This window comes from Tursiops truncatus, chromosome 2 (assembly GCF_011762595.2).
Source record: "Tursiops truncatus isolate mTurTru1 chromosome 2, mTurTru1.mat.Y, whole genome shotgun sequence".
Taxonomy (NCBI): domain Eukaryota; kingdom Metazoa; phylum Chordata; class Mammalia; order Artiodactyla; family Delphinidae; genus Tursiops; species Tursiops truncatus.
In genome coordinates, this window is record NC_047035.1 from 2,364,162 (window position 1) to 2,378,926 (window position 14,765).

At 44.3% G+C, this 14,765-nt stretch overlaps 1 protein-coding gene across 10 annotated transcripts in view; it reads right to left on the bottom strand.

Annotated features, from left to right (window-relative positions):
- Window positions 1–14,077, bottom strand: part of MARK3 (microtubule affinity regulating kinase 3) — a 107,715-nt gene extending 93,638 nt beyond the window's left edge. For 8 of the 10 annotated variants that reach the window (XM_073799003.1, XM_033850570.2, XM_019951905.3 and 5 more), the window contains exon 1: window positions 13,408–14,077. In XM_073799003.1, coding sequence (XP_073655104.1) covers window positions 13,408–13,458 — 51 coding nt within the window. In that variant the 5' untranslated portion in view covers window positions 13,459–14,077. The remainder of the gene's footprint in view (window positions 1–13,407) is intronic. The other 2 variants (XM_019951911.2, XM_019951897.2) reach the window with 1 other exon arrangement.
- Window positions 14,078–14,765: the final 688 nt, after the last annotated feature.

The following is a 14,765-nucleotide window of genomic DNA, read 5'->3' on the forward strand; positions in this document are numbered from 1 at the left end:
TGAGTAATCTTAAACTTACTCTAAAGTGTACATGGACGAATATTTCATGGCTGCCAGGTCAGCCTTGAAAAAGAAGTTAAAAAAAAAAGTTCAGAAATGAAGAGTGATCAAGGTTAAAACCAGTAACAAGATGTATCTCTTTCATTGCACCCTCTAAAAGCATGCACTGAGAGGGACACAACATCTTTTCTGTGGCATTCTTGCCAAAAATATATAACCTTAATCTAATTTTGAGAAAACATTAGACAAACTTAAATTGTGGGATCTTTGATTGGAACTTAGAACAGAAAAAGAACGCTGGAGAAAAACTGGTGACAATTCAAATTAGTTCTGCAGTCATCGTTAACGGTATCAGACCAATGTTAACTTTCTGGTTTTCATAACTGCACCATGGTTATCTAAGTGTTAACATCAGGGGAACCTGAGTGAAAAGTATACATGAACTCTGTACTAATCTTGCAATTTTAAGTCTAAAATTATTTAAAAATAACAAGTTCAACAGACAGATACATATAAAGGTACGTAGATTACATATATTACAAAGCCACGGTAATTTTTTAAAGAAAAGAAAACCTGTAGGGTATCGGCACAACAGAAAAACAGACCAATGCAACAAAATACAAAGCTAAAAGACATGAATGTATGGGAACACAAGATACAATGAAAGCAGTCCTATAAACCAGTGGGGAAAGGATGGACCACTGAATGGATAGCAGTGGGAAAACTGGTTCACGGTATCAGTCTACAGAGAAAAATAAAACTAGATCCCTACCTAAGTCCACACACAAAAGGCAGCCTCCCTTTTAATCTAGAGGGATTAAAAAATCTACATGTGAAAAGTAAAATGATAAAGGGTTAATGTGAAATGTGAGAGAATATATCCTTGTGAGCCAGGCATTTAAGCAAAACTTCAAAAGCACAAACATAAGGCAAACGTTGGTTACACCAAAATTAAGAATTTCTGTCCAATAAGGGTCTTATAGAAAGATGACAGAAGATACATGCAATGTCTAAAACCTACATCAGATTAATATCTAGAAAATCAAGGAACACCTAAGAATCTACAAGAAATAAACAACAACCAAATAGAAAAAGGGACAAAGGAAAAGCAGCAATTTACAGAAGGCCCCCAGAGCCAAGGAATATATAGACATACTAAAAACCATAGAGAAATGCAAGTTAATAATGAAGCAGCACATTAAACTACTTTAGTAGGCTGGAAAAAAAAATTAGAAAGCTGGACAATTCTAAATGTTGGAGGAACCAAGGAGACAAAAACCCCTGTGCACTACTGGCGGGAGGGTGGGCTGATAGAGCCATCCAGAAGAGCAACCTGGCACTATCTGACATTTCCTGTGACCCAGGAGGTCCACTCCTAGCTACACATCCCCAAGAAATTCTTACACAGCTCCACAAGGGGACATGTATGAAGATATTCATTGCTGCATTGCATGGGGGGAGGGGGGAGGCGGCAGGTAGTCTACCCCAGAAAGTAGGTAAAATGTGGTAGGACTCATACCACAGAGTGCTATGCAGCAGTTAGAAGCAACAGATTCGATGCATACATGAGACTATGCAATACTTACACAAAGTACAAAACATACACTTCTAAGAACACATACATGTACACGCATGACAATATATTAAAATGTTAGAACAGTAACTGTTGGAAGGATAAGGAAAATGACATATAGGGATTAACAGGAACAAATAAGAGAACAGCCTCACACTGTTCAGATCAAAGATACGACTTTTGCAGCTGAGTTTATGAAAACGTTTCCAAAAATATGAATAATAGGAAAGGGGGACTATTATTGTTCATATGCTTAAATTCAAATTGGTTTCACTTGTAATAAAACACTTATTACTGGCATAGCAAGTGAACTATCATAGTAATGAAATAAACTGAAAAATAATTTACTTGACCAATCCTCAGAAGAATAAGGCACAAATAAATTGTGGCTAAAGAAAACTTTGACTTGGTAGCTTTTGACCAGTTAATTATATGCTAAGCACTTACTAAGTAGCAGGCACTATAATGGGATAAAAGAAATAGAAAAGTATGGTGTCAAACTTTTAACACTCATAATCTAGCTGGGGAGCTAACACGGGGAACAGTAACTGAAACAAGGGGCAATCTCCGCCCCATGAGAAAATCAGAGCGTGAATACTCCAAGCTCCATCCAATAGATTTGTGAGCTATGCATGAAATTTGCAATTTTCTAGTAGCAACATTAAAAAAACATAAAAAGGGCTTCCCTGGTGGTGCACTGGTTAAGAATCCACCTGCCGGACTTCCCTGGTGGCGCAGTGGTTGAGAGTCCGCCTGCCAATGCAGGGGGCACGGGTTTGTGCCCCGGTCTGGGAAGATCCCACATGCCGCGGAGCGGCTGGGCCCGTGAGCCATGGCCGCTGAGCCTGCGCGTCAGGAGCCTGTGCTCCGCAACGGGAGAGGCACAACAGTGAGAAGCTCGGATACCGCCAAAAAAAAAAAAAAAAAAAGAATCCGCCTGCCAATGCAGGGGACACGGGTTCGAGCCCTGGTCCGGGAAGATCCCACATGCTGCGGAGCAACTAAGCCTGTGTGCCACAACTACTGAGTCTGCACTCTAGAGCCCACGAGCCACAACTACTGAAGCCCATGCGCCTAGAGCCCATGCTCTGCAAAAAGAGAAGCCACCGCAATGAGAAGCCCGCGCCCCGCAACAAAGAGTAGCTCCTGCTTGCCACAACTAGAGGAAAGCTCGCGCGCAGCAATGAAGACCCAACGTAGCCAAAAATAAAATAAAAAATAACATAAATTTAAAAAAAAACATGAAAATAGGTTAATTTTGATAATAGTTTATTTAACCCAATATATTCCCAAATGTTTCAACACATAATATAAAAAGAGTAAGATTTACATTCCTTTTTTCATACTGTCTTTGAAATAGTATATATTTTATACTCACAAGACATCTTAATTCAGACTAGCCACATTTCAAGTGCTCAGTAGCCACGTGTGCTGGACAATGCAGCTCTAAGCACTCAGAGGGTATGATCACATTTGGGCGAGATGAAGGAAAAAAAGGGATGGAGACTTTGATGGACAAGTAGTAGAGTTCTAATGAAAGATGAAGGCCATTTCAAGCCAGGCACCAGCACAAGGAAAGCTTAAAAAGCTTGGGGGATTGGGGCGGGGGGGGGGGGAGACGGGGAACCTCCCTTAACCTTCAAGTCTAGCCAGTTTCACATCTCACAACTCTTTCATATGCCACTAACACTGAAAAACAAAATGGCTTTAGTTCCTTGACATCATGATTGCTGGCAATTTCTTACCTTTATGTTCTTGACTAGGCTGGTACTTCTCTGTCTTGCATCCCCTTGCTTAGCTTAGTTAATTCCTACACTAAAGTACTTGACAATGAGCTCCTTGAGGGTAAGAATTATCTAATCTCTGTATTCTTAGTACACAGGACCTGGCAACCAGCAGCTGTGAAACTGCTAGATGAAGAGACAGCCAAGGAGAATTGTTTGGCTGTAGTGTTAAGTTTATATAGGTGAACAGTTAAAAAAAAAAAGACAGAGAAGTGGGTCAAGAACTTTGAATACTAAACCAAAGAGTTTAGATTATCCAGTTTTCTAGAATAACACTACAAAACCTATCTCAAGAGGGAATTAACATTTGAAGAACCCCCATTATATGGAGTAGACTGGGCCAAGCACTTTATACATGTTAGTTTCTTCAATCACAACAACCCTGAATAGATGGTGTTATTCTCTTTTGTTAAATAAAAAAGATGTAATATACAGCATGGTGACCATAGTTAGTAATACTGTATTATATATTTGAAAGTTGCTAAGAGAGATTTTTTAATTCTCATGAACAGAAAAAAAAAAAGCCTGTAATTATATGTGGAGATGGATGTTAACTGTTAACTAGACTTATTGTGGTGATCATTTCACAAAATATACAAATATCAAATCATTATGTTGCACACCTGAAACTAATACAATGTTATATGTTGATTATATCAATTAAAGTTTTTAATTATTAAAATTTTTTAAATGAAGCACAGACAAGTAATTAACTTGCCCATAGTTAAGTGACTTGTATTTGAAGACCGGTTTCAAACACAAACCTGTAACTCCAAATCCCAATTTCTCTTATGTTTTGTTGCTCCTACTTTTTGGCTCCTCATCTGGTCCACCATTCCTCAGAAGTGTCTTCAGAATCTCTCCCTCAACCACAGTCCTAGGCTCCCACTTTATCCCTCACTTCTAAGCCCAGACTCTTTCCATCAAGCCTCCCTTTAAGAAAGCTATCTGAGGTTTTAAGAAAGGAGAAAGAAGATGAATTCATTGGAACTACTGAGGGAAGAGGCTGAAGATACAGGACACAGAATGAGAGAAATGACAACATAGAGATGAGAGATGAAAAGACCAGTAAACAAACCACGAATGATGGCTAACATTTAGCTATTACTTATTATGAATCAGGCACCATTCTAAATGCTTTACACATATTGTCTAATTTAATCACTAATTCGACCAATATTTATTTACTCTTCATCTGTAATAAATGACCAGCATGTTCTATGTATTTGAAATAGTATTAATAAACAAAACAAATATTCCTGCTCTCAGGGAGCTTTCAGTACACCAGAGGAAACTGACAAAATACAATAAACATAAGAAATATGCAAATTATATAATATGTTAAAGGTAACAATGCAATGGAAAAAAAAACCCAGATCAGGATTAGGGAGGTTGGGAGGGCCACAGATGGTCAGAGTAAGACTCACTGAGCTGATGTTTGAAAAGAGGAGAAGGTGAGACAGTTAGCCATGTGGATATCTGGAAGAAAAGTGTTCAAAGAGAAGAGCCAATGTCAAGGCACTGAGGTTGGAGTGTCCCTGGTGTGTTCAAAGAACAGCAAGAAGACACCTGGGTCTATGAATGTAGTGGGTGCGGAGAGGTAGGAGATGAGGACAAAGAGGTAAGGGAGGCCACAGCATGGAAGACCTTATTCTTACAACAGCCCTATGAGGTCATTACTACTACCAATCCCACTTTATAGATGAGGTAACTGGGGCATGAAGAAGTTAAATAACTTGTCCAAGGTCACACAAAAAATGCTAGGTCAGATTATAAACCCAAAGAGTTACCATTATAGTGGTTGGAAAACATGAGCCCAAAGCCTTTGACATACCTCCCATTACAGGGAAAGGTCTATGTCCCTTCCACTTGAATCTGGGTGCCCATGACTGCTCTAACGTTTTAAGAATAAATGGCAGAAGTGATACTATGTGACTTCTGAGGCAAGGTCATAAAAGGCAAGCAGCTTCTGTCTTGTTTGCTGAAACACCGAGCCACCTCATGTGTCCGATCACACTGGAGTCTCCATGCTGGAGAGGCCCATGTAGCCACTCTGGCCAAGTCCCAGCTGAGCCCAGCCTTTTAACAATACCTGCCAAGGTGCCAGATATGTGAGTGAAGAAGCGGTCTTAGGATGTGGATCTTCCAGCCCAGCTACTCAAATCCCCCAGCCTTTCGTTATTCCCCCAAACTGAAGTCCCAGCCATAAACCATTCCCATCTGAATTCCTCACACAAAATCTGTGAGTATAATGAAACACTTGTTGTTTTACACTACTAAGTTGTGGACTGGCTAGTTCCACAGCAGTAATAAGTAGGACAACTATACAATAAGCAGGATATAAATGTTAAGCACCTGGCCTAAATTAACAGAAATGGAAAAAGCAACTAGAATACATTACCATGGTATGTAGAAGGTTCTTTATCATTGAATATCCTTAATGTCTAGAAGGCAACCTTCTTTTAAGAAAAGAAAATATAAGTTCCTTTAATCCATTCCACTAGTAAAGCTAACACGTGCCTATGAATACCAAGGCAGGCCTAGGGTAGGCAAGGGCTACACAAGGGAAGGAAGACAAGGAAAGAGGTGGAGACAGTACGTGAACAGAATGCCATCAAAACACCTCAAGTACCTTGAACAACAAAAGCTGCTTGCCCAGCTTAGATTATTCTTCTGGACAAAGAATGGCAAGGCTAAGGGCAAAAGGCTGTGCTAGGAAATGGTTCTAGGTCTGCTCCTCTCCAGGACCCTCATGCTAGTCTGCTACTGTACTCAATGAAGTCATAAAGGTACTGACTACAGAAAGAATGGGGTTATATAAAATTCTGGAATAAAACCTTTGGTTCAGCTTACTTGAACTTCATGTTAAATTCTTCCAATACAGATTTTCATGTAAAATGTCCATAATACAAACCCCACAATATTTCAACTCCACCTCCAAGCAACACCTAACTATTAGCATGAAATACAAACAAAACATCTCAAGCTTTATTCAAGCTTCAATTCTGAACACCAAGATCCCAGGTAACCCACAGAACAATGCCTTATCTAGTCTGCATAAGACTGTATAAGACTAACCATGGCCAAGCAGCTCAGGTGACTAAAGTGCAGTGCTAAAGAACTCTAGCTTGAAGAAAAAGTTGGACTCCCCCCAAAAACGTCATTTTCTTGCAGTGCCAACTTCTGCCCTCTCAATTACTGTTCAGGCAGGTGCATGTGGGTCAGCACAAACCCCTTATTACTACTTGCAGACCAACTCCAAGCACATTCTTTAAATTCCTACGTAAGACAACATTAAAGCTGGGAGATTGCCAGGGAAGAGATTTGTTTTCTCTTTGTTTATTTTGAAAGTTTAAAATGGATGTGAGACAAGTGAATTTCTGCTTCAGTCCTCCCAATGGTGATCAGAAGCGGCTGTACTCCCTGACTCTTATTTCCAGCTTGGAAACAAATTCCAGGGATAAAATTTGGCTATGGGGACTTCCCCGGTGGTCCAGTGGCTAAGACTCTGTGCTCCCAACGCAGTGGGCTCGGGTTCAATCCCTGGTCAGGGAACTAGATCCCACACGTCACAACTAAAAGATTCCGCATGCCGCAACTAAGACCCGGCACAGACGGGAAAAAAAAAAATTGGCTACGTTTTAGAATCCAGAACAATCCTCTCTGAAATTAAAGATAACAGGGACTATTAGGACTTCCCTGGTGGCTCAGTGGTTAAGAATCCGCCTGCCAACGCAGGGGACACGGGTTGAAGCCCTGGTCGAGGAAGATCCCACATGCTGCAGAGCAACTAAGCCCGTGCACCACAACTACTGAGCCTGCGCTCTAGAGCCTGTGAGCCACAACTACTGAGCCCACGAGCCCCAGCTACTGAAGCCCGTGCGCCTAGAGCCCATGCTCCGCGACAAGAGAAGCCACAGCAATGAGAAGCCCGCGCACCACAACCAAGAGTAGCCCCAGCTCACGGCAACTAGAGAAAGTCCACTCGCAGCAACAAAGACCCAACGCAGGCAAAAAAGAAAGAAAGAAAAAAAAAGATAACAGGGACTATTAATTTATATTAAACTGTTTATGAGTCGTTTATAAGTAATTACAATATAAATACTCATGCACTACACAATCAAAACGACCAATATTCTACTCATGGAAAATTTCCACCTTTATCTAATTTACATAAAAAAGAAATGAAAACAACTCTGTAATTGAATAAGACCTTTTCCCAAACACTTTGACCCAATAAAAAATATTCTTCAGAGATCAACTTTTTTTTAAAAAACGCCCAAACACCTCGATTCAATAGATAGTTGTGCTTGGAAGTTAGGAAGATTAAATGAAATCATATTACTTATTTTTTTAAAGATTTTTTTGATGTGGACCATTTTTAAAGTCTTTATTGAATTTATTACAATATTGTTTCTGTTTTATGTTTTGGTTTTTTGGCACGAGGCATGTGGGATCTTAGCTCCCCGACCAGGGATCGAACCCACACCCCCACCTGCATTGGAAGGCGAAGTCTTAACTGCTGGACCGCCAGGGAAGTCCCATATTACATATTTTAAATGAAATATTATATAAAGTACTTAGTATTGTTGCCTGATATTATAGTTAGTGATCAAAAATAGTAACTATTTTTATTCTCCATAACCACACTTCCCTACAAAGAACCAACTTTAAAAACTCAAGGAGGGCTTCCCCGGTGGCACAGTGGCTAAGAATCCGCCTGCCAATGCAGGGGACACAGGTTCAAACCCTGGTCCGGGAAGACCCCACATGCTGCGGAGCAACTAAGCCCGTGCACCACAACTACTGAGCCTGCGCGCCACAACTACTGAGCCCTCACGCTACAACTACTGAAGCCTGTGCGCCTAGAGCCCATGCTCCGCAACAAGAGAAGCCACCGCAACGAGAAGCCCACGCACCACAACAAAGAGTAGCCCCTGCTTGCCGCAACTAGAGAAAGCCTGCGCGCAGCAAGACCCAATGCAGTCACACACACAAGAAAAAACTCAAAGAAACTGAAAATGTTATTGAAACCATTGAAATCTCTTTTCTTTAGTCATAATACAATCTAAAGGAACACTGTTTAGTCAGCAAGTCTTCACTGAATACTAAGATAGCAATTCTTTAAAGTGTGGTTCCTGGATCTGCAGCATCAACATCACCTGGTAACTTGTTAGAAATGTAAACTCTAGGGCCCCGAAGGTAGAATCAAGGTCTGCGGGTGAGGCCCAGCAATCAGTGCTTTCATAAGCCCTCCAGGTGACTGTGGTGTTTGTTCCAGTTTGAGAGTTTACAGACTAGTTTCACAGAGCTCAGGGTGCTTTGTTCTGCAGGGACTAGGAAGTCCTAAGGCAGGGGAGTGATATGGTTCCTAGGTATATCCTCTACGGCGCCTAGCACAGTGTCATACACATAGCAGGCAGTCAGATCTTAACAGGTTAATAGTCTCATACAACCAACAGCTGGCTACACAATAACACCATCAGTTTATTTATTTCACAGAGATAAGGAATTCTGATGACTGTCTGCATTAACTAATAATAAGTAAGTACATGGTGTGCACACACACCAGGAGCTGCTAAATTGGCAAAGCCCTCCAGGACCTCTGGTACCTTTGGCAAATAACCCAGGCTTACTTACAAAATGTCATATGCTTTGAAATGTAAGTGAAAAATACATTTCTAATTTTGCCAGTACACAAACAGGATCTGTCCATGACCTCTATACAAGTCAACTGTAGAACATAAGCTAAAATGCAAACTTTTTTGTTGCCTTTAAAAAAAAGCATCCTGGGGGACTTCCCTGATGGTCCAGTGGTAGATAATCCACCTTGCAATGCAGGGAACGCAGGTCGGGAAACTAGGATCCCACATGCGGTGGGGCAGCTGGGCCCCGCACCACAACTACTGAGTTCGCGCACCTCAACAAGAGAGCCCGCGTGCGGCAAACTACAGAGCCCAAGTGCCCTGGAGCCCGAGCAACAAAACTGGAGAAGAGAAAACCCGCACACCACAACTACAAAGAAGTCCGCCCACCACAACGAAGAGCCCACGCACCACAAGGAAAGATCTTGCATGCCGCAACTAAGACCCAACTCAGCCAAAAAAAAAAAAAAAAGCATCTTGAGGACTTCCCTGGTGGTCCACTGGCTAAGGCTCCGCACTTCCAATGCCCGGGTTCAATCCCTGGTCAGGGAACTAGATCCCACATGCATGCCGCAACTAAGACCCGGTGCAACTAAATATATATTTTATTTAAAAAAAGACTCATCTGTGAAGAATTTAAAAAATAAATTTAAAAAAGCATCTTGTTTCACATATTAGCCATCTATAATATATGGAAGCAAGATTTATTCTAATTTGAACAAAGTGTTTTTTAAAAAAAGACAACTGAGGAAACAAGCACTGATTGGATATTTGATATTAAAAAATTATGATAAAGGGATTAAGGTTACATTTTTTAAAGAAGGTTTATCTCTTCTAAAAGCTTTGGAGATGAAATGATATGATGTACTGAGCTTGCTTCTTGGGGAGAGAACAAATAAAAGAAGTCTGGTCATTAAGCTGTTGAGTACATGGTGGGGGCTAACTAGATACCAGGGTTTCCCAACCCTGGCACTCTTGACATTTTGGGCCAAATATTTCTTTGTTGAAGGGCCAGGGGGCACTGTCCTATGTACTGTAAAATGTTTAGCTGCATTTCTGGTCAGTAGCAACGCTCTTCAGTTGTGACAACCAACAATGTCTCCAGCCATTGTCAAATGTCCACTGGGGGGGGGGGGGGGGGCGTGGCAAAATTGTCCCCAGTTGAGAACCATTGATAAATACTTATTAAATTCTCTTTATTTGTTTGAAATTTTCCATAGCAAAACATTTTTAGAAGTCTAATTTTAATTATACTCTGTGTATTGGTACAACTACATCTCCCTAGTTGAATAATTAGTACATAGCTTTTGAGAAACAGTCTGCTACACAAAAAAGCAGAGAGGATTGAGATGGAGACCTGAGGTCTAGTACAGGCTCTGCTGCTAAACAGTGAGTAGTCACAAGCAGCTCCTGTCATCTCTCTGAGCCTCAACATCCTCATTAGGTCTGACTGTTTGACTAGTCCTTCTGAGTTTTAAAATGATTTGATAACAGTTTTATATTTTTTTTTTTTTTTTTTTTTTTGCGGTATGCGGCCCTCTCACTGTTGTGGCCTCTCCCGTTCCGGAGCACAGGCTCCGGACGCGCAGGCCCAGCAGCCATGGCTCACGGGCCCAGCCGCTCCGCGGCATGTGGGATCTTCCCGGACCGGGGCACGAACCTGTGTCCCCTGCATCGGCAGGCGTACTCTCAACCACTGCGCCACCAGGGAAGCCCCAGTTTATCTTTTTATACACCTATCAGCTAATGGTGAATACTCACATCTGGAAATCAAACAACTGAAAATAGAGTAGTGTACTAGCATGAAGATAACATTCTTCTTGCAAATTATCTGTCTTTTATTATTCCTGATCTATAAGCAAAATTCTTACCACAATTATATTTACTTAAAATTTAAATAAGATTCCTAGGGTAAGCAAAATGGAGAGTCTTTTTACAAAATATAAAGACAAAGCTATTTGTCATATCAGCCAAAATGTCCATCAACTGGTGAATGGATTTTAAAAAACCGGTACATCCAAACAATGAGTTCATTACTACTCAGCAATAAAAAGGAGTGAACTACTGATACACACACAAAAATGAATAAATCTCAAAAGCATTATGCCAAGTGAAAGATGCTACACACAAGATTACATGCTCTCTGACTCCATTTAAAAACGTTCTAGAAAAGGTAAAACTATAGAGACAGATAACCGATCAGTAGTTGCCAGGGGCTGGGGGAAGGGAGAGGGGATTGACTGTAAAGAGACACAAGGGACCTTCTTAGGCAATGGAAACATCCTCTAACTTGGCCGTGATAGTGATTATGTGACTATACATTTGTCAAAACTCATCAAACTGTACACTTAAAAAGAGGGAATGTTCTATCTCAATACACCCAACTTTAACAAAAGAGATGCCCAACAGACTGAGAACTCCCATTCATTCTTGAACCCTCATCACTCGATTGGCAGGAAGTCTAACACTTAGCAGTTCAGTAGTGGTATAGGTAAATAATATGGTATATGCCAGACGTGTAACACTGGCACAAGGGCACCACACTGTAAAAGATACACAACTACTTCCGGAACATGTCAATGCCGGAGTTAAAAACAGGGCATGGTGAACTAATGCAATGATGTGCTACAAACCTCTATTTTAGCACTGTCAAAAATTCAATTTTAAATACATTCCATGAGAATAAAGGCATACTCCATACCCTACATTGTTTTTAAAGTTAGTAATTCCTAACGACACAAAAAGACTACACCATAATTCAACAAATTCAACAGAGAACAAGGTAAAGACCCATGTGGTGTAAATCCTTCATTATAACAAACCTGCTATGATTGTTTCTGGCTTCAGTTTATTCAGTAAGTACGGAGCTCCTGCTCTGGTTCAATGTAAGATTTTGCAATGGAAGTCAATGATCAAAGCTAATCAACTCACTTTTTTGCTTGCTCCGCCCGACAGGGTAGTCAAAGAACAACAAAATGATGAAGTAAGAATTAGGTTCTTCAAAGGGTCTATGAGAAAATAAGTTCACTGACTCACCTAGTCTAGATTTTCTACTACTTTTTATGTAACTTTCTAATCCATCTCAGGTAAAGGAACATACACCACTGTACCACTTATTTACCAGGTTAAAGAGCATTAAATACCACACCTTAATATACTGGAGGGATGCCTTAGACCGAGGTTTACATAAACAGATTAAATCATCTGACAGCTATCCAGCAAACAAGTGGCATTCTGAAGATTAAAATGAAGGCATTTGATACCACTAGGCCACAAGGTCTCAGGACGTAATTGAAAGCATGAAAACAGGCAGAGCCAGGAAGCTTTTCCTAAGTGATAGCATTTTCTTGCCAGGAATTACCTCATAACACTTAAAATAAAAGGCCAGTGAAGTTTCTCTACGAGTTATTTTTTAGATATTTTTGTTTTTAACAGAAGACAACTCACAGGTAGCTTGGAACAGTCCTGAAGCCAGTGCTAGAGAAGAGTTCAGAATGCACTTGGACAGAGTCAACATTTCTCCAGTGGAATTTCTACTACAAATTGTCAGGCCCTAAAACTGCTTGCTGTTCCTGGCCTTCTGAAAAGGTTTACGTGAACAAAATCAAAGGTTCCTTTTACAGGATCACAGAATGTGAGTGCCAGAATGGACCTAAGAGCTCATCTAAGCCAACTTCTTTTGGGGAAGGGGGAAAGTTAAGCCCAGAGTGGGTGGCCCTCCGCTAGGCAGTGGGTGGCAGGGCTGCTTGACTACACATCCTCCTCTGAAATGTGCTTAACCAGCTCCTTCAAAACAGATTCGTAAGGAAACGGGGCTACTCCTCGACAAAGTCTTAGCTCTCTCCAAGAACTTCTGAACAGCTTCGGAGTTGCATCGAAGGGGGCCGAGAAGATTCCTCAGTGCGCACCTAGTTTTAGTGACTGTCACTTAGTTTAGTGACAGTCACTAAATTTAGTTCGAGACAACTTAAAGAACGAGGCATGACGGACAGTCCACTCGATCCAATTAATTGCGTTTAATCAACACCACAAACGTGTTTTTAACCCGACAGCCTCTCATGAGATGCCTACCTAATTTAAAAGGTGAATTTAGTGGAAATAAGCCCTGTACACTGCGGGGACCCGACACACGCTCGGAGAGACCACCGCGCGGCCACCGGCCGGCCACGCTGCAGCCCTCAGGGTTCGCTACGAAGCGAGCCCCCGGCGTAATCGCGGATGCACTTCCCCGGCCCGCGCGCTCGGGAAACGGGCCGCCGAGGCCGCCTCCCGGGGCCCATGGCCATCCACCGGGCCCAGAGCGCCGCGGCCTGGGGACCCGCCGGCGGCGAGGCGAGGGCTGCGGCCGCGCTCCCGGGGACGGCGCGCGCAGACCTGGCCCGGGGCAGTCGCCTAGGTTACTCACGTTCTCAGTGTCCCGTTCATTCACCGTCGGCAGCGGGGTCCTAGTGGACATTTTACTTCACTTCACTTCTGCACAACGCGAGGGTGAAACAAATCAGCGCGGTCCCGGGGGCCGGAGAAGCGGCGTCGAGGGCCCGGCGGTTCCGGAGCGGCGCCGCTGCAGGGCGGCTCCCCTCCCCCACGGCCGTCTAGATCCCGGGTCGGGCCCGGGCCGTCCCCCGGCGGGTCGCGGGGCTCATGCTCCCCCGGCCCCGGCGGCCGCGCCGAGGAGCCCCGCGGGCGGCGGTGGCGGGGCCGGGCCGGCGGCGGCGGGCTGCGGGTCGGCCCACTGGCGTCCCCGCGCCTCCGGGCGCCCCGCGGGCCCGGACCCCCTCGCCTCCTCCTCCGCCCCCGCCCGTCGCGCCGCGGATTTCAGCGCCGGAGCCTCCACACAGCGCCGCCGGCGGCCCCTGAAGAAGAGGAGGATGTAGAGGAGGTGGAGTGCAAGACAGGTCCCCGCGGGCTGCGGGCGCCGACCATGGATGGGGCTGCGGAGGCGGCGCCTGCACCCGGCTGTTCTTCTCCCTCCGGCTCGCTTTCCGCCTCAGCCTCCGCCCAGTGGCCACCGACACCGCCGCCCCCAGCACCTCCGAGCCTCACGGACCCAAGATGGCCGCCCCTCGGCTTCCTTTGCTGCCTCCGGATGCCGGAAGTGACGGCACCGCCGCCTCCCGGAGTCCAGCCAATTAGCGCGGCCCGAGGAAGCTGGCCCGGCTGCTGTTGCTAGGGGTGACTCGGCCTGGTCTAGAGCCGAGGGGGCGGCGCCCGAGGCTGGGCAGGGCTGGCGGGTCCTGGCGGGCAGCGGGGGCGGCGGGTTCCCAGCGTCCAGAGCACGCGGCACCCGTGAAAGAGCCGGCAAACGGCCCTGGGCGGCGGCCTGAGCTTGACTGCTGGATTGATACTTATAGTGTTGATCGAGGGCCTGCTGTATGCAAAAGCTGAGGTAGCGTCCCTCAAAAGCTGGGACCGCGCTGCCCCAAATCGAGATATAACAGCAATTATAGGGCCGGGGCTGTGGGGAGGAGCCGAGTTCCTGCATCGTTAACGGTGACCCGGGAGCCGAGGACTCAAATCACCCTTCCTGCCTCCGGCTCTGAGCAGCCGGGGCTGGGCTCAGCATCCCGAAGGCGGCAGACGCGTCCTGCCCTCAAGGAGCTCGCGGTCAGGAGGGAGATGGACCCGGACCCAGCTAAAAGCCTTTCGTAAGGAAGAGCGCTAGAAGGTGGCGGGGAGCCCTAGAAGCCTCCTGGGATCACCGCCTAAATGCCTGTAGGGGATTTATAACCAGACTTCAAACCCCGGGTCGGATGCTCAGATGCT